The 19,635-nt window shown below is 48.8% G+C and overlaps 2 protein-coding genes and 1 long non-coding RNA gene across 12 annotated transcripts in view; 2 read left to right on the top strand and 1 right to left on the bottom strand.

Moving 5' to 3' along the window:
* Positions 1-1,196: 1,196 nt before the first annotated feature.
* On the bottom strand, positions 1,197-7,139 carry RHBDD3 (rhomboid domain containing 3). 8 transcript variants are annotated; one of them, XM_023646904.2, is made up of 8 exons: positions 6,896-7,139; positions 6,277-6,429; positions 4,972-5,067; positions 4,197-4,386; positions 3,143-3,526; positions 2,008-2,170; positions 1,632-1,919; positions 1,197-1,545 (listed from the first exon to the last, which is right to left on the bottom strand). In XM_023646904.2, the coding sequence occupies exons 4-8, from the start codon at positions 4,342-4,344 to the stop codon at positions 1,368-1,370; spliced, it is 1,161 nt and encodes a 386-aa protein (XP_023502672.1). In that variant the 5' UTR covers positions 4,345-4,386; positions 4,972-5,067; positions 6,277-6,429; positions 6,896-7,139; the 3' UTR covers positions 1,197-1,367. The 8 variants fall into 8 exon arrangements, with proteins under 8 accessions (XP_023502672.1, XP_023502673.1, XP_005612523.1 ...); XM_023646905.2 differs by having other exon boundaries at positions 6,948-7,116; XM_005612466.4 differs by lacking the exon at positions 6,896-7,139 and adding an exon at positions 6,605-6,874.
* Positions 7,101-19,635, top strand: part of EWSR1 (EWS RNA binding protein 1) — a 26,542-nt gene continuing 14,007 nt past the window's right edge. For 2 of the 3 annotated variants that reach the window (XM_023646902.2, XM_023646903.2), the window contains exons 1-5: positions 7,106-7,209; positions 11,130-11,166; positions 11,308-11,359; positions 12,836-12,959; positions 17,616-17,802. In XM_023646902.2, coding sequence (XP_023502670.1) covers positions 7,197-7,209; positions 11,130-11,166; positions 11,308-11,359; positions 12,836-12,959; positions 17,616-17,802 — 413 coding nt within the window. In that variant the 5' untranslated portion in view covers positions 7,106-7,196. Of the gene's footprint in view, positions 7,210-11,129; positions 11,167-11,307; positions 11,360-12,835; positions 12,960-17,615; positions 17,803-19,635 lie in introns of all 3 variants that reach the window. The other variant, XM_023646901.2, reaches the window with a different exon arrangement.
* Positions 7,420-8,502, top strand: LOC138915155 (uncharacterized). The gene is made up of 3 exons (XR_011420734.1): positions 7,420-7,754; positions 7,938-8,150; positions 8,367-8,502. It is a non-coding gene; the product is annotated as an uncharacterized lncRNA (long non-coding RNA).

Raw genomic sequence — 19,635 nt, 5'->3', positions numbered from 1 at the left:
GCCAGCACTCTGGGCAGCTTCTAGACCAGGTGACCCCCAGCTTCCCCTCTCTTGAGCCTTGGTTTCCAACCTGTAAAACGAGACTGGCACGGCCCTCAGGTTTCCCAGTCTGTTTCTGGTCCCCGACTCAGTCTCCGTGGCCTTTCCACTCTGGCCCTGCCCTGGGTACAGCTCCCACAGTGACCAGAGCATAGGCTGCTCCAGGACATGCAGCTCCCTACATGGCCCCACAAAGTCCAGCTTCCCAGGCCCCGCTGTGCCTCCCCCCTCCCCCAGCCCATCAGCAACGCACTCCCAGGCGCCATCCTCTTGCCCTCTTGGCTCATCTACACCTCCCCTCCCTGGGGGGGGGCCAGGACTGAGGGGACCAGAAGGGAGCAGCTGCTGCTTCAAAGCTGAGGAAGCTTCTCCCCCACCCTACCCCTACCCCCACCCACTGCTTCCTGCCCACAGGGCCCCGCAGTCACACAGCCATGAACCACCAACTGAATCAGCCCCTGTCTAGCAGGGACACTGGGGGCCATGGGCAGTGAAGGGAAGATATTCCTGGTGAATCAGGGAAGGCTACCTGGAGGAAGGAGTCCATGCAGGCTGAGACCTGAGGATGGGTAGAAATTAGATGGGGGGGCTGACTCCGTGGCCAAGTGGTTCACTTTGCATGCTTTGCTTTGGTGGCCTAGGGTTCACTGGTTCAGATCCAGGGCCTGGACCTGCACACCTAGCTCATCAAGCCATGCTGTGGCAGCATCCCACAGAGAAGAACTAGAATGACTTACAACTAGGATATACAACTATGTACTGGGGCTTTGGGAAGGGAAAAAAGAAAAAACAAAGAGGAAGACTGGCAACAGATGTTAGCTCAGAGCCAATCTTCCTCACCAAAAAGCATTAAAAAAAGATGAGTGGTGGTATAGATTAACTCGTTGTGATGCAAAGAAAACCAGAAATGAGCAATGAAGAATGTTCCTTGGCAAAGGGTCCAGCCCAGCAAAAGCCCCGGGGTGGGGGATGCTGCTTCCTGGAGGAAGAGGCTGCCCTGCTTTGGGCAGGGCAGGGATGGTCACACTGCATCTCTGGACTTCATGGAGCTGCTCTGCAACTGGTCATTTATCAACTGCTCATTCATTCATTCATTCATCCCCATGATGCCAACACAGAAGAGTCAGATACAACTGCGGCCCCCAAGGAGGTCCAGGTTGAAAAGTGAACTGGTTTTTATTCTAACTAGTACCAGGGCAGGGAGCTGGAGGGGCTCCTCCTGCCCCTGGGGATACCCCTGCACCCCACTGTGACTCTCAGCAGACAGGCTGGGGCTGGGGCTGCCTACCCACAGGCCAGGCGTCTTGTCACCTGAGCGCCTGCCTGTGTTAAGGGGGCCCAGGGCCCTCGGAGTGGGCAGGCCTGTCCCTCCCCTCAGTCACCAGGGCCTCGGCGCCCACCTGCCCCCCAACCAGCAGTGACACAGCGCCCTCCACACGGCCTGTGGCTGCCAGCGCCACCACTGCCTGCTCCGTGGGGAAGCCCATACGCTCCAGCTGCTGCAGCCTGTGGGACAGGGGTGCAAGGAGGGAGTGTCAGGGCCACGTCAGCCCCGACACAAGGGGACCCCACCCCTGCCCACCCTGCCTTACCGCAGAGAAGAGACGGAGGACTTAGGCAGCCATAGTGGGCTCTCAGGACCCTGGGCTGGCCCCTCAAGGAGTGAGGCCTGGATCCCCTCCTGCAGCATCTGCTCATCCAGGGCTGCCCACAGTGGGGTCCCTGGGGGGAAGCTGGGCCTGGCTGAGGCCAGGCCCACCTCTGAGGAGCCTTCCCAGGTCGGCTGCACAGGCCCCAGGCTGGGCAGGAATGGGGCTGAGCCTTCACTGTGGGACCAGAGGCTAGGGGAGGCCATGTAAGGAGGTCCAGGGGTGGGAGGCCTGGAGAGCAGAAGCAGAAGAGGGCCTGACTGCCAGCCACTGCCACAGCTTCCACCATTAGGAATGGTGTCCTCGGCATCACCCTCACCTCACTCCGGCAGGATGCGTGACAGGCAGCTCAGCCAGGCCGCCTGGGGTGGGAAGAAGCCTGAGTGGCCAGCACGCTGCCAGGGCCCTGCACGTGACGCTGTCCTGCAGCACCTGCAGCCGCCGCTCAGAGAGCTCCAGCCACCGGAAGGCCCCAGCTGCATCTGTCTGCCCGGGGCAGGGCGGCTGGTCAAGGAAAACCCAAAGCAGCCAGGGGTGAGCCCACACTGCCTGCCCTGTGCCAAAGGTGTGACGGGCATTCCCTCATGTCTCCTCACTGTGGCCCTGCAAGGGATGTGTTGTCACCCTAGTCAGCAGTGGAGGCTCAGAGAAAAAGGGACCTGCCCGAAGCTATTCAGCCTGTAAGAGGTGGAGCCGGATATGCCTCACCCCAAAACCTGTCTCATCCCGTTCCAGTCACCCCCCCTGCCCAATTCTGTTCCCAGGACCCTGTGGGCCTGCTCAGGTCTGTGACTTCAGGCCCACTCTTGGGCCCACTGACCCACCCCCTTATTACCCTCAGCCAGGGCAACATGCTGCCCCTGCTCCAGGCTTCAGCCAGGCCTGGGCACTGGTGTCCCCAATCCTCAAAGCCTACAGGCGTCAGCCTGTGCCCACTCTTCTCTCTGACTGCACTGTTTTCCTCCACAGGCATTAAGTCTCTTTGGAGCAAGAGCCTGTGTTTAACACACCTGCACCACCGGCCACAGGTGGTTCCCCCTTTTAGTGCCCAGACAGCCCCAGGCTTACCGTCACCCCTGGCCTTTCCACTTTCTGAGCCCTCTGCCAGGCCCGCGCTCTCCTTTTCCACGTCTCTTCACCTGAACCCCTCACCCTGCACGTCTCAGCACAGACGCCACCTCTGCTAGGGAAGTCCAGGGTAGGTGCCTCCTTGGGCCACCTCAGCCCTCCCGGCTCCCCGTGAAATTGTAATGAGCACCTCCACCTGGCCATGAGCTCCCCAGTCCCCAGCCCAGAGCCTGGGTAGAGGACTCAGAGATGCACAGGAGTGTGTGTGCACAGGTTCCCGGCATTGTTGGGCCTACCTCCTTGTGCCACTTCCTTTCTAGACACCCTGGGGGCCCAGCCACAGAACCCACATGTCCAAATGGGCCCTGGGCCCTGGCAAAGGATACAGGCCAGACCAGCAAGGAGGCCGCAGAAGAGCTGCAGGAAGGGTGGCTCGGAGCTGAGCAGCGGGGTCAGGGCGAGCAGCAGCCATGGCAGCAGCCACGGTGGCAGTGCCCCATGGGGCCGTCTAGAGTGGTAAGCCTGCCCCGCCAGCATGGCCAAGTGGACAGGCATGTATCCACAGCCACCAACTACACTGGACACCCCAAGGCCTGCCAGCAGAACAGCCATTAGCCCGGTGGCCAGGGCGAGCAGGGCGGAGGCATGCAGGAACCGCAGGGTACCTAGGTGGCACTCCTGCTGCCAGCCCAGCGCAGGCAGGAGCAGCAGGCTCAGGAGCAGGCTGGGTAGGGCCGTGTGGCCCAGAGCATGGGTCAGCAGCCGATGTGCTGAGAGAGAGAAGGGGTTTATGTGCCAGGTTAGAGGCCCTAACCCCAAAGGCTGTCCCAGGTGTGCCAGGTGGGGAATTACACTCTGCCAGGGCCACCCGATAAGCCAGCCTCCCCTCTCCAGGAGCTGAAGTCTGCGCACTGCCAGCACTTTAATCACTCATGGAGGGGACGGAGGTCTTCCAAACACTGTGGCTGCTCCCTTGCCGTATGAAACAGAACAGGCCGGACCCATCACTCACTCTTCCCACGAGCAACCAACTACACGAGTCACTTAACCTTTGTGAGCATCATTTGGGTTCTCAAACGTAAATGGAAGCTGCTGTTATCACCGGGAAACAGGCATTCAGTCACTGGGGTCACTCCTCCAACCCCCAGCACCTCCTCCCCATTCTCGCGCAAGCCGGAAGCCATCAGAAAGGGAAGTCGTCTGAAAGGAATTCCTACGCACAGGCTCCCACCCCTCTGCTGGCCCCTCTGCCTGGGTCCTCTGCCTTCCCTTCTTGATGTGGGTGAGCTGGGCAGGCTCCCATCCAAGGCTGACCTTCCCCGGGGCACTGGGTCCTATCCCTGCTTGACCCCTGCAGGATGCACACCACTCCTGCCAACTGGTCTGGGGCCCTACAGCAAGTCTCTTGCCTCCTCCAAGGCCCATGTGGCCAGCCCTCACCCTGCCAAGGGTCCAGCAGCAGCTCTGGGGCCAGGGCAAGGCTGGGACCGGCCCCCACCAGCCATAAGCTGCTCATCAGCAGCATCAGGACCGAGGAGGCGAGAGGCAGCGCTGGTGACGGTAGGCCAGGGGGATCTCTGGCATGCATGGCTTGGCTGAAGGTGGTCAAGGGTGGTCTTCGGGCTGTGTGCTATGGGTAGAGGAAAATAATAACAGTTATTTCTGCAGCTTTTCTCTGACTTCCTTTCAACTACCCTACCAACAGCGCCATTTTACAGAAGTAGAAACTAAGGCTGGAGAGGCAAGTCCAGCAACTTGGCCATGGAGGAGCTCGGGCCCTAACCATGTGCTTAGCCATCCTGCCATCCCACCTGCCTATGTGTGAGGATGGGGAGAGACCAGGCCTGAGGGGCCCTGAAGAGGAGCCTGTGGCGGGAGGCACAGGGCCAGGGACGGTGAGGTGGGGCCCTGGACTCCCAAAAATTCAGCCCCCCACAGCAAGTTCAGGGCCATCTCCAGCTTTTCTTTGCCTCCCTCTTCCCTCAGGTTGCAGACCAGCCACCTTCCTTCCTCCTCCTCTCCACTGTGCTCAGCCTTAGAGCTCCAGATGGCCTCAGCTGCCCTTGACGGAGGAGGTGAGGCCAGTCAATGGGCAGGCAGATTAGGGAGGGGGTGGGGCAGAAGGGCTGGAGGAGGGGCAGCAGGAGTCCCTCACCCTGAGTGCATACAAAGTGACACCGGACTGAGACACCGAGCACAGCCCCTGTGGCCTTACCCCTCTTTTCACAGGAAGCTTTTAGTATCCACTCCACTTCTTCCTGCTGTGTATCCCTCAGCAAGTTTTCCAACCTCTGAGCCTCTCCTTCCTCATCTGTAAGATGGGGATTAAGAAAATCCTTTCCTGGGGCCAGCCCTGTGGTGTAGTGGTTAAGTTCGGCCCACTGCACTTCAGCGACTGGGGTTCACGTGTTTGGACACTGGGCACAGACCTACACCACTCGTCAGCCATGCTGTGGTGGCAACCCACAGATAAAGTAGATGAAGACTGACACAGATGTTAGCTCAGGGCTAATCTTCCTCAGCAAAAAGAAAAGAAAAGAAAAGATTTTCCTCATTGAATAAGGAAAAGGAATGGGCTAATGCAGGGCTGGGCCCACAGTCGCTGCTCAATAAACTGTAGCCATCTGGGCTACTTGTGGGAGGCAGATGTAGCCACCAGCTGGCCCAACAAGGGGAGGCCTCAACATGGAGGCAACTGCTCCCACCTAGCTGGTTCAAGAATTCCCTGCCCAGAGGCAAGGCTTTTTCTGCCCTGTTCTCTCCCCTCACATCCAGCCTGTCCTCCAGGCCCTGCTGGAACCCCCTCACCCCCTGCCAGGCTTATCTCAGGACTCCCAGTGAGCGGATTTCACAGGGCAGGAAGCAAAATCCCAGAGAGACAAGGCTGCTTCACCTGCTCCCTTGCTAAGGGCATCCTCAGCATCAAAACGCACCTGCCAGTTTCCTGCAGTAAAAATGCAGAAAGCTCCTCTGCCTGCAATGTCCTTCCCTCCATCTCGCCAACAGGCAAACTCCTATTCACCCTTTGAAGCCCAGCTCAAATGTCCCCTTCCCCTCCTCTGGCCTCCCACATTGTGGATCTTATCCTAACTGATGAGCACAGCTTGACCTTTCTCCCTAGGCAGGTGGTCTGAACCAGGGGCAAGGGGGTGCTCCTGTTATTCATCCCCAGGGTGCTCCCAGCACACAGCTGGTGCTTTATACGTGTTCACTGAAGTAAAGACATTAGCTTGGCTCCAGGTCCCACTGAGGGGTTTGGGTGAGCCCTGCCCTTCATTGGGCCTGGGCACCTGCCTGGGCAGACTTAGTGGAGTCCAAGAAGGCAGATAGGTGCCAGCCTTATCCAGAGCCAGGGCACCCACTGCTAGCCTCCTCCTGCACCCTCACAACCACCCCTCTCTGGGTACCTTAGCAAGGGTTAAGAATTTGCCCATGGACAAACAGAACTGGGACTTGAACCCTCGGGGCCTCAGTCTCTTCATCTATTAAATGGGGCTGTGCACCATGAGGCTCTGCCTACCTTACTGGGAAGCCAGGAGCACAGAATGGGAAGACAAGGACGGGGAAGAGTCTTCCAGGTGATGGAGAGAGTGGGGGTCCCTGGGTGTAGGTCGGACTCAGCTTTGTGACTTTAGGAACAGTACCCAAATTCCTTGGGCCTCAGTTTCCCCTTCTGTAAAAACAACGGTATTGGATGGGGGATATGAAAGGGCTTTCTCAAGCTCGACCGTTACGGGGGGGGGGGGGGGGAGGTCTCGGGCCAGGCGCCACGTTCGGGGCTTCCCCTCCAGCCCACCGGCCTCAGCCCCCTCCCCCGCCGGCCCGGGCCACGTGGCCGGGGTACTCACTGCGGAGCGCGCCCTCCGCCCCCGGAAGGCCGGGCGGGGCCCCCGGCTGGGAGTCGAGACTCTAACTTCCCGCCAAGGCCCGAGCGCCCCGAGCCCATTTTGCTCGCACTCGGACGCGTGACCTCGGTCGACCGGCCGGCGCACCACCCCCTCCGCCGCCGCCTGCCGATTAGTCAGCAGTTGTTCTAGGCCCGGGTCCCTTCCCCCAGCCCTCCCGCCGGCCTCCGTTTCCCTCCAAGGCAGACTCTTCAGCGACGGTCCCTAGAGCCAGCGGACGTAACCATTCCTTACACCTTAGCCTCGTGCGGAGAACCCCTCTGGCTTGATACCAAAACCCGCTCACCGGCCGCTGCGGCCCTTTCGGTACTATTTTGGCCCGCGCGTCACGTCCGGCGCTCTTTAGAAAGGATTAGGACAAGAGTTGCGGGCGGAAAGGACCAGAAAGCTGTGGTTCATCCCTCCTTCCCTCACCCCCGTGGCCTGGCCCGATGGTAGCGCCCGAGGTTGCGGGCTTCGCGCCTGCGCAGTGCGACGCCTAAAGGGAAAGCGAGAGGGAGACGGACGTTGAGAGAACGAGGAGGAAGGAGAGAAAATGGCGTCCACGGGTGAGTGTGGTGGGACTGCGGTCGCGCCGGCGATGGCCGGGTCGCCCAAATCGGGGCCCGCTCGTCTCCGGGGGTGGCGGGGCGACTGAGTGGAGTTGCTGAGAAGGGTGTGAGGTACCCGCCGCGGCCTGACGAGCTCGAGGGCCCGCGTTCCCCACCCCTCCCCCCACCGCGCAGGCCGGTTCTGGAACCTTCCGGCGCCCCCAGCGCGCGAGGGGCTCGCGGCGGCGGGGACCCGCGGGGCCTGCGGTGGTCTCCATTGTGTGGCGGCCGTCGGGCCCCGCGCTCCGGGCCGCCCGCCACGTGGGCGGGGCCTGCGGTCTCCCGGGCCCCGCGGTGGGGGGGCTCGGCCGGGCCTCGAGCCCGGCAACCCGAAAGCGGAGGTGGCGGCTCGAAGAGCCGCAGGCCCGCCGCTCTTTGGCGCTTCCCACCCTAGTTCCAGGGAGGCGGCGCGGGCCAGGGGCGCCTCCGCCTCGGCCAGGAGCCGGGGGGAAGCATATCAACAAAAAAGGCAGCGCGGTTTGTGGGCCCAGGGGCGCCGGCCGGTGAGCGGGGGCCCCGTGGTCCTGACGGCCGCACCGCCCCCTCGGCGGGTCCAGCCCCGAGCCGAACTTCCCCGCCCGACTGGGCTGTAGAGGGAACGTGCCCCCCCTGCAAAGCCCCCCAGTCGGCTGCCCCCGGGCTCCTTCGCTCTTACAATTACTAATTCCCCCTCCCCCCCCCAAAAGCAATTAAGTGGCCTCCCAGGACCACTTTTCAGCGAACGCCGGGGGACAGCCGTTGAATAATAAGGCCGGCCCGGATCGCGAGGCGAGACACCCCTCCCGAAAGAAATCTCTGGTCTCTCTGACCCGGGAGAAACAAAAGGCCCGAGTCGGCGTTTGAATTGTGCTCGAGCCGTCGTCTCACACATTTGTTCTCGTCGATTAGGCGACAGGCTTGTGTGTTTCGGGCACTGGTGGGAAAGCGGGGAAGGAGGCGCGTGGAGGCCTCGGGAGGAAGGCCCGGCGGGAGCTTGGAGGTGATGTCGAGGGTGGGTCCCGCCACGCGCGGCGTTTGAGTGCAGCTCAGACATCGCCCGCGGTCTGTGCTTGCGCTGGGCGGCCGTGGTTGGTGGGATGGGGCAGGTTCTTAGGCGGCCTAACTCCGGGCCTTAGAGGCAGCGGGAGAAGACGAGGGAAGGCAGGAAGAGCACTGGGTCCTTCCGAGTTTTAATTCGAAAAGGATCAAGACTCCGGCAACTTAAGGGCAGTCTAAGAACTCTCCCCAACTGTGTGGTCGGTAAACAGGCGGGTAAGTGCTGGGCTGTTGGTGCCAGGGTGCAGAGTGCCCCTACAAGCGAGGATTCAGATCCCACGGTCCAGGCACGTCCTGGTGGGAAATGCTTCCTTCGAGCCCTTTCCACCTTCCGCTTCCCTGCACTGTTTGAATTATGTAAGGGGGAGTGCGCTCTCCCTTCTCTTTTAAAGCTTGGGGGGTCAAAATGTGTATGTTGAAATTTTGATGTGGTGGACATGCCGGTTTTTCAGTCCTTTTTCTCAAACTCTGTTTACTGGTAACCGCCAGGTACTGTATTAGAATTAGAATTGTGATTTATGTAGACACACAGCAGTAGGCCTGGCTGGGGAACCTTTGGGGAGTCCCATAGCTTATTTGGACTTTGCTTTCCTTTCCCTTCAAAATGGAGGAGTTTGGCTAGACGTTCTAGCAGCTTTTAGGCCCATAACTTGTGACCTTATAGCAAAGTATTTGGGCTCCCGCAAAGTTGCCCTATGCTGACTTTAACTCATTGTGTAGTCTGAAGCTCTAAATCTCTACCGTTTGGTTACTGACTGCCCTAAAGTGTCTAAAAGCCACTACCTTGGGTAATGTTACATATTCTTCCTCATGTGTAGCATATATAGAAAAGTACCTAAAGCACACGTCTAGTTTAACAAAGAATTAAAGCCCAAACTCCCAAGTAACCACTGGTCAGGCCAAGAAATAGAACATTGCCGGCTCTCCAGAGGCCCCCCGGGATCACAGCCCCTCTCTCCTCAACTTGGCCTGTTATTTTTAGTGAAGTCTTCAGCTGCACATTTGCGGGTTAAAAACAAAACGTAATTGATGGCTGAATAATCTGGCCAGTGTGTGATTGTAGTGGTTTTGAGGCCATATGATAATGTTTATGTAGGTAGGTAGATAACTTAGGTTCTCATGAAACAAATTTGCTACCTTCTTAGCCCACCAATGTGGGGCTAAATTGGCTGGTTTCACACTCATCTGAGATGATTTGCTATTCCACATCAGCTTTGCCAATTTTATGTTTTACATAACTGTTCTTGTGTAAAAATCCTCTTGCAAACATTGAACTTACATGTCAGCGATTTAGAATCATTTCTCACATAGAAACCTCAGCAAAATGTTGGTCGAAATATTTGATTTTTGATGCTTCATTGGTGTGTTTATTTTGTGAATACCACATGGAAGAAGTGATTTGCATTTCCTTTTTATATGCCACAGAGAGAGCATGACTGGTAGTGCTATTGAAAATACCTTAAGGTTTAACCTTAAAATGTCTTAAGGTTGTTTTGGAAAAATCAATTTGTTCGTTATACATTAGTCTTTGGGCATTTGATTTGATAATGTTGATGATTCAGGGTTTTGAGTTAAGGATATACAGAGGAAGGAAAGTAGTCAAGTGAAGTGTAGAGAGGTAGGAAAATAAGCCAACTTAAAAAGGTGGGTTCAGCAAAATGCTCTCCGGCCGGGTGGACTCTGAGGCAGTGTGGAGTTGGGATAGAAATCCCACCATGAAGAGCAACGTCAACTGTTGCTTTCAGATGAGGGGCTACTTTCTAGTTGGAAAAGAAAGGACCCTTTTGTTCAGCCCTAATGGTAGTACTGTCTTCTAACGGAGTAAGATATGTATTTCTTGTGGAGACCAAAGAATTGGGCAGAATTTTTTTTAATAATTACTTTAACTTCTTTAAATGTAGGTTTAGTTCAGTAGTGCTGTGAAAACTTATTAACCATTTTATTTTCTGTTTCCACTACTTGTAGAGACGTCACTGGACCAAAGTTTTTAGTCCTTTTTGTGCATGTTGCAAATTTTGTGTGAAAAGGAAAATTATAGGAAGGTTTAGTTAGAGAAGAGAGGGGAAGAAAATTTGTGATTTTTTGTTTTTTTAAGTTGAAATCATTTTGAGTTTTAAGAAGATGGTCTTACCTAAAACCAAATTTTTCCCAGAGAGATCAAATGCTTTCTCCTCTGCCAGTTACCACAATTCTACCTTAACTCTACTTCACTGGGATTTATAATGTGCCTAGCTTTTGAGTTATTGTGCAGATGTGACCCTGATATAGTCAGCAAACCCTTTAAAACACTGGATTGCGTTGACTGTCCTCTTGTTTTCTGCCATTCCATTTCATAGTCCTTCTGGGGAATTCTGGTTGGTCTAACTTGCTAAAGTGAGGGAGTCGTAGAAAAACTAGCTTTTGAGGAGACGTAGCTACTGATGTAACCTGTCTGATGTAAAGCCATTGTCATATTGTTACATGCCTCCTTTTTATATGAAGGTAAAATTTCTGATCCTGTTGCTTCTTGTTCTCTATTAGTCTTGGGGTGATGATCATGTATTTGAAATGACAGCCTGTGGTTAAGGGGGGTTTGTGGTCATGGGAACATGCAAAGTATCTCTGCCAAATCAGCTGATCTTGACCTCATTAGCTCACACTGTGTTCAAACTTTCTGAGTTTAACTGGCTTAGACTTATTTTTTGGTTTGTTGTTAAGAGGTACTCATTTCAACTTTTTTTGGCCTGTAGGTCCCCTCTAAACAGTTTAAAGAATTCATCTTCCTGTCACCTGAATTCCTTCCCCCTTTTGTTGCTGCTTGTTTCTGCTGACTTCACACTATTTTCTCTTCTTGTTTCCTCTAGATTACAGTACCTATAGCCAAGCTGCAGCCCAGCAAGGGTAAGTCAGTCTTTTATTTACAACACTTTGGGTGTTATTGATTAATGTTTTTAGAGTGCAGAGTCTCCTATGGTTTTAGAGGATTTAGTAATGGAATCTGAATGTTCTACGTTCATTTCTTGCATTTCATTTCTCTTACAGCTACAGCGCTTACACCGCCCAGCCCACTCAAGGATATGCACAGACCACCCAGGTAATCTTTAAAATAATTACGTGTGGCTGCATCCCCGAGTGAAATACTTCTATCGGCCATTAAAACAATAGCTAGCATAGATCTTTTTCAAAAATTAGGTAATAGAGGGGCTGGCCCTGTGGCTGAGTGGTTAAGTTTGCATGCTCTGCTTCAGCGGCCCAGGGTTTTGCCAGTTCAGATTTTGGGCACGGACATGGCACCACTCATCAGGCCATGCTGAGGCGCCATGCCACAACTAGAAGGACCCACAACTAAAAATACACAACTTTGTGCCTGGGGGCTTTGGGGAGAAAAGGGAAAAATAAAATTTTTACCCACCCCTCAAAAAAAGGTAATAGAAACTTGTAATGTGCTTGTAATCATAAAATACCCAGATAGTTAACATTTTCACAGTGGGAGCGCCATTGTAAGTGAAACCATCCCCAAACTAGGAATTGCTAGCTCTCCATATCTTTCTAATGTCATATTACAAGTTAGGTGCCCTGCTCCATACTTGGTCCTTCTGTATATTGTATGTATTATGGTCAAATTTATCTAACTTAATCATACGGCAGTTCTGTAAAAGAAGGTGATATTATGACATTTTGCAGATGAAAAAGCTGCAGTGCATAGATAATGTGTCATTTGCCAGTGGTCTCACAGTAAGTGTGGGGATCAGCTCTTAGGGTTGCCCTCGCAGTGGAGCTTCTGAGATCTTTCCAGTACATGAATCTTTGTTTAAAAGCCTAGGCCAACAGATTCTGGAAATTAGCCTCCTATTGTTCTCAAGATCACCTCAATTTCTGAAATGGTCCATGGCATAAAAGGAACACTAACGACTCTGCTGTGGAAACATTTTAGGATAGGCAGAATGTGATGTCTCTGGCAGATCTTACATAACTGGTCATTCAAATCTACAACTTGACCTTGCTAATATCTGAAAGAACACCTCACTCCTTGCCAAGTTTAGAGTATTACTGATGTCCAAGTTCAGAAGACAGTGCTCTAGATGCGCTAAACTTGGGAGACATCCAGTGTCTAGTTCATTTTCTTTGAAGTGGTATAATAGTTTTTAAATCTTTGTGTCATGCTGAAAATCTGGTTTTCAAAGTTTTCGCACAGATTTTAACCCCGTTTTCATTTTTTTCTCTTTGTTCTTTTTGTCTTACTAACATTTGTTTCCACTTGCTAAAACTGTGCTACACTAGGTGTGGCACTTATACACCCGGTCCCTTATTGCTCCTCCCTTGAGAGTGTCTTGTTAATTTCTTGTGTAGTTAACTGAGATTTTGTCTCATTATCTCAGGCATTTTTTTGTAGTTAAGTTTATGAAAATATGAGTGAATTAGATGAGGGAAGACAAGCATTCATGAAACTGGAAAGCAGTTTTTTTTACTTTGGTTCTCCAATTCAGAAACTTAGGAGTAAGTCAGTCTATTTTATTGCCAAAATATAAGATTCATATTTGAAGTTCTTGCATTAATTTTCTTTGAGCAGGCATATGGGCAACAAAGTTATGGAACCTATGGACAGCCCACTGATGTCAGCTATACCCAGGCTCAGACCACTGCGACCTATGGGCAGACCGCCTATGCAACTTCTTATGGACAGCCTCCCACTGGTAAGGTCTGCCTTGGAAAGACTTCTGGGTCACGTCACCTAGGGTGTTTGCTTCTTACTTGTGCTCTTAGGTGTATATTCTGGTCCATACCTTGGCATCTAGGTATATTCTACAGAGAAGCTATTTTTTTTTTTTTCCTTTCCCTTATGTTCTCCTTGAGGGATGTCTAATAGAATATGGGTGGGATGAATTCCAAGGGAAAAAAGAACTTTTCCTTTTAACTATTTTACACAGTGTATTGAATAATCTCACGACAAAATGGAGAATATATAAAAGATTGTGCTTATGCTAAAACTGGGTAAGAAGGAGCCTTCTTAAACTGAGCTGCTTAAGAATCAAACTGATTTTCACATCTGTTTGCTTCATCTGATAGTGTACCCTCTACTTTTTGTTTTGTGCTTTCCACAGTAGAAGGGACCAGTACAGGTTTGACTATCCTGCTCATTCTTGCATGGGAAATGCTTTCCATCTTGTCTAACCCTGTAATGTTAACCCTTTAGGTGTTTTCATTTGTTTAACCCTCAGACTTTCTAACATCACACACAAGGTGCTAATGGAAAACTGCTTCAGGTGCCATTTGCAGATCCATGTCCTTTTCTTCATGTGAATTTTGGGAAAGGTTTTGCTTTATTTTTACATTATTTTGTATCAAGCCTTAATAATAGTTCACCTTCCCAAAGGTATTTCAGATGACTACTCCCTAGCCGATTTCCCCCTATTCCCTGAAGGATAGATTGCATGATTAGATTTATTTAGAGGAGCAGACTGCCACCCTGCATGTATTATGTTTGTCTGTTGGTTGGTTTCCAGTCTGGACACGTTTTATTTTCTGTTTAAGTGTTAATGAATTATTTTAATTCATAGTATGTCTTTGTAAATATATATTCCAGGGAGCTAAAAAAATAAACTATTCTAAGAATTAGAATAAATCGTATCCTAATACTGGGGTTGACAGTCGAGTGTATGAAAATTTTTTTGTTTAGTGCTGTGTATCATTTCAGGATCCCTACCTTCTCCCCACCCACCCACTCCCATCTTTATTATTATTATTGTAAAAGAATATCTCATACAAAAGACTTAAAGATGTAAAAACTCTTATTTTCAAACTATCTTCAGTTCCCCAAGTTATATATAGTCTATCAGAGTCTTTGGTAGGGGGAAACCTACTGTAATTTATCTCATTGAGTAGTAACAGTGTCCTGGATTTGATGGGAAGTACTTCCTAATCTCTCTCTCTCTCTCTAATGCGTATCTTGAATAGGATGGGGAATGATTAAACTTTCTGTTGGTATTAGTTGCAACTGTAGGAAAAGCTGGAACTAGAGCTATACAGTTTAAATTTTTAGTACAGAATTTTGAAATTGTGAGGCAGACTTTACGTATTCAAGCTATTACGTTTTTTTATTGCGATATAATGGACATTAGTTTCAGATGTACAGCATAGTGATTTGTTATTTGTATAATATTGTGAAATGATCACCACAGTTAACATCCATCACCGCACATAGTAAGGGGTTTTTTTAATTGTGATGAGAACTTTTAAGATCTACATTCTTAGCAACTTTCAAATTTGCAGTATAGAATTATTAACTGTAGTCACCATGCTGTACTGTATATCCCCAGGATTTATTTATTTCATAATTGGAAGTTTGTATCTTTTGACCACCTTGGCCATTTTTAAAAAAAGAAGTATCATTTGAAAATAAATAATACGGCTTAGATCTAGCCTTTGGAGTCTCTAGATTATTTTATAGGGACATGATAAAGTCATTTGTAGGAAATGCAGTGGTCACTGGTGTTCTAGATTCTCTAGAGCCATGTTACTTGAATTGTCGTTGATTGAAAAAACGTCCCATCATGACTATGGGCATGAACAGTGTAGGACATTCTAATACAGAAACTAGTAACTTAGATGAGCTAGAGATGGCACTTAATAAGGAATGTTCATATAGACTTTATGGAGGACTCTTCATATCTCCCTTTATCCCCCCATCAGCCTTTGGAGTGTGGAAACGAAAATTAAATCTGATGACCAAACTGAGGCTGAACCACACTAAGTTAGGACCCTAACAGGTAGTAAGTGGGTTGACGCACACTTAACTACTTTTTTCCTTGCGTCATGCTGCCCTTACACATAAAAGTCATGGATAATTATTGGGAGGGATGTATAAAAAGACACTTTCTTCTAGAATTTTTTTTAATTAAGTTTCATGAGAAAGCGGCTATATAAATAAATTTCACTTCATTAATTGCAATAGAAATCTTTTTTTTCTTTTTTTTAAGATTTTACTTTTCCTTTTTCTCCCCAAAGCCCCTGGTACATAGTAGTATATTTTTAGTTGTGGGTCCTTCTAGTTGTGGCATGTGGGATGCCACCTCAGCATGGCCTGATGAGCAGTGCCATGTCCGCACCCAGGATCTGAACCGGCGAAGCCTTGGGCCACTGAAGCAGAGCATGTGAACTTAACCACTCAGCCACAGGGCCAGCCCCAGAAATCTTAAACTTGAATTTTTACTGTTCAAGTTGAACCAAAACTTTGGTCAGTTTGTGTATGTTTTTCCTTAAAGTCATCAGCACATAGTACATGTGTTGTCTTTTTGCTTTTGGTCTTTTTTGTTGTCATTATTTTGCTCTGTTAATTTTTGCTTATTTTGCTTGGCTGCTTGTGTGGGTACTACAGATTAATGAAAAGATTAATTAACCCAGTGTCTATTACTGTAATCTTTAGCACTACAAGGCTCTAACTGTTGCTGCATAGTTTTATGACATGAGTTTATTGCCCCTGATCAGTTTTAGCTTTTTTGGTGGTGGTGTTTAAGTGCTCTTGTAAATCTTACAGCCTGTCATGTAGGGGGAAAAAATCTGTGTAGGAGTAATAGGGTAGGTGGAATTAGATTCCACTTAATTGTAAATAAATGGCTACTTTACATGATTGACATTAGAGGTCTGCAGAGAAATTTTAAATAAACAGTTCAGATGAACAACATGCCAGCTCAAAAAACTTCCATTGCTTGGGGCTCCCTGTTTTGTGAAAATGCTTTCATATACATTTCAACCCAACAGTTCTGAGAAAGAAATTACTGTATTTGTGTATAATTAATTCCAGAATCTTGTTAAAATGTTTGGGATGGAGAAGAAAGTATTATACTTTGTGCTACAAAAGGTGACACTTTAGATCGTACAAAGGGAAGTTAGTATTTGTTTTTGGCCAGTAAGTTGTGTGTATAATGAGGACACTTTATTCTAACTGAAGTTTAAGGCCCTAAACCTTAACTAAAATGAGCAGTCTTAATTCAAGAATTGGTTTAACTACTGGAGCTCTTTTTTACTTTAGTGACATTTGGATTTTTCTGTGATGGATATAAATGCAGACAACTAGATGCAACTTGTTATTGCATGGCATCCTTGTGTTCACTGACCACGAGGAGGAGTAGGAGGGAGGAGAGCCTCACACCGGGGAAGGTTATAACTTCTCTCACAGGAGAGGGACTCAAGTTAGAAGCTACAGATTTTGCGGGGAGAAGGGGTTGTCACACTTCATCCTGAAGTTCCAAATGGAAGGGTGTGGATCCTGCCTGGTCTGGCAGAGGCAGGAACTAGGGAGAGAACCTGCTTGCTCTGCCGCACACCTGTGAGAGCAGGTATTTGTGACATTGGGTTAGGAAAATAGAAGGGGGCATCTAGGGCCACCTTCTATAGTGGTGAGCAGGAAAAAGACTCTTATTTGTGATGAGAAAATAAGAGAGGAGTGGAGGTGAGTAATTTGATGACCAGCCTAGAATCTCAGACAGTTTTATGTGGAAAACATTTACCTTTTAAAGGTTTATTCGGGGAGTATTAAGTTAAATTTAAGATAATTTACAAAAAAAAATTAGGAGACGCTTTGTTGGTTATGCTTAAGGAAATAGAATTGGTAGTGTATCTTTATTACTCATGCCGTTTCAAATGTTAGTGCTGGTAACAGGTGTTTTTTGAGTTGTTACCTGAAACAAAATTTGCGGTTCTTTGCGTCTTCAATCAATTGTTAACATCTCCCACTGAAAATTAAACAGTGCTCTCTGGAATTTCCAGTTTCCTTAAATTTAACATGAACTGCCCATGGTGCGGTACTTGGGACTGAAAGCAAGTAATTCCAAATTATAGGCTATAATACTAAAACTAGTACCTGGACCATTATTTTGTAGCTATTCTAAGATGCTGTCGTTGGCCTTTTACTTCCCTTTCTGGGGCATTTTATTCCTACTTGAAAGTTTTTTTTGAGTACTTAAGTAATTAGTTGAGAAGCTTGTTAAGAAGGCCTGCTAGCAAAACCTATGTAGAATTAGCAAAAGCAGGCTTGTCTCATTTTTAAATATTGGGGGGTGGGGCAGAAGAAATCCTGTTTTCTATACCAGCACTTTTCTGTAGCATACTCTGTCCCCTCCTGTTAGGTGTAGTTTAAAGTAAAAGAGACAGTGCTTTGCTGAAAACTGGATACTTTCAGAGAACTTAGCTTTAAATACTGCTTTGTTGCTACTCTTACTGAAGGGAAAATACTTAAAGGAGTTAAATGTCATCATGGTGGAAGGTAGGTGGTGTACAAATTGTTCTGTTAATGAGTGTCTAGGCAGCTCTCTGAGGAGCCAGAAATCTGATGTAGCTCTCCTTTGTTCTAGGTTATACTACTCCAACTGCCCCCCAGGCGTACAGTCAGCCTGTCCAGGGGTATGGCACTGGTGCTTATGATACCACCACTGCTACGGTCACTACCACCCAGGCCTCCTATGCAGCTCAGTCTGCATATGGCACTCAGCCTGCTTACCCAGCCTACGGGCAGCAGCCAGCAGCCACCGCACCTGCAAGGTAAGACGACGCTCACCTACTCCTGACTCTATAGTGCATCAGCCTCAGGTTTTCGGGAAAGAAAGGAACTGTGCTTACTTAGAGAATCCATGACTTAGTGCCTTCTTAATGGCTACTCTCACATACTTAATTTTAGATGTTGACTGTGTTCTTAATAGTTGTTACAGTAATGTGCTAGAGCACACCACAAACGCATTATTCTCCATTTAGTAGAGAAATGGTGCCATCCAGGGGTCAAAATGAGGAATGTCACTGAACATGTTGTCTAGTTTCAGAAGAGTGACCTTTTAGGGTAGGAGGAGGCTATTGTATTAGATATATTTATCTAAACCCAGAAGAAAATTCAGCGTGTGGTTTCCCTCACAGCAGAACAACTGATAGAATTGTACTTTTGATGCTTTTACCTTTGGCTTTATTGCCCCTGTAAATGGGTATCAGCTTTCTCCTTGGACAAAATATGGTAGTTCACAGTGCAGGGGTGGTAGGCGGGTAGCATCCTGTGATTGAAGAGTTGTCATATGATCCATGTGCCAGTAAAGGATAGTTCCATATCCGGAAGTCAAGCATTGGTGCCTCAGTTTAAGGAGTTGATGTGATTTTCTCTGTATGATGTAGTGGCTTGGTAATCTAAATATCACAGGCAAGTATAAATTCTTAGCTGGGTACCCTGCTGTGGGGTGAATATTCGGGCAAACAGAGTTCATACTCCATGACTGACTAGCAGGTAAGCAGTATTAATTATTACTTAACAGAAGATTTCAGGTCTTTGCTTTAGGCAATGCACTTAGGTGGCTTCTGCGTACAGTCTTGAAGGAACATTGAATTCTGATTTGAAAGAAGACTTTTTAGGGAATAAACGAGATCAACTTGTAACCTAGCCTTTTTTGTCTACTGTAGAGGTAAGAGATTAGCTCTAGCAAAGACTCATGAAATTACCTCTAAAATGCACAGTGAGTAATCAGAGCTACTTGATACTTTGCTAGACAGCCTGTGTCGTAGTTAGGTTAAACTAACTGATTCCTACAGGGCCCCATTTTACTTGACCTAGGCATTTCAGAGTGTTATCGGATGTTTGACATCCCATATGATGCTTCGTTGCAACAGTATATCCAAACCATAGCTGGGGGAGGGGGTGTTATATATTGGGTTTTTATAAATCATCCTTTTTCTTCTTTCTCAATTCTGAGTCCTTACCACTTTAAAACGGCTGTCTCGTGATCAATAACAGCTGTTCTCTTTTCCACTGGAAAGAGGGGTTTGTGGCCCATTTCAGCTTTTTGAAGAAACTAGTAGTTCCGGGTCCTCTCTGGTCTGCCTACTGATTCTTGGGGCTTTGCTTAAAAAAGCTCAAGCTCATTTTGCTACAACCTTGTTGCAAACTGTTAGGGCTGAGAGGTAATAGAAACACCTGTGTTTTTTTCCTTGGGATTGGGATTGGTTTTCATCACTTAACAAGGATATTTCTTAGTTTATCTGAGCATGGGAGGAGGGGGCGTCTCCCTGCCCTACTCTGCCGTTTCCATTATGGAGACTTTGAGGCCAGATTAGATTATCTATGGCAGTCCAAGTTAGGAGATGTTTTTTCAGGTCTGTTCTTAATAAATTAGAAACATAAGCCCAAGTCCAAGCTTCTAAATGCCATGGACTTATATAAATGTTATGCTAACCTAAAACTTACATTTATTGTTGAAGTTTCTTGTTTGTTTTCAACAGTCCTTTTTGAGAAAAAGCATTTTTTTCCTTAATAATCCACCTCTCCTCCCACATCACTTAAATTGGCAATGCTGAATATGATGACTGCCTCTTTTATAGCTGTTAATATGGAATGAATGA

This window comes from Equus caballus, chromosome 8, assembly GCF_041296265.1.
Source record: "Equus caballus isolate H_3958 breed thoroughbred chromosome 8, TB-T2T, whole genome shotgun sequence".
Lineage (NCBI taxonomy): Eukaryota > Metazoa > Chordata > Mammalia > Perissodactyla > Equidae > Equus > Equus caballus.
The sequence above is the reverse complement of the archived record's forward strand: the minus strand, read 5'-3'. Positions and strand labels throughout refer to the sequence as shown.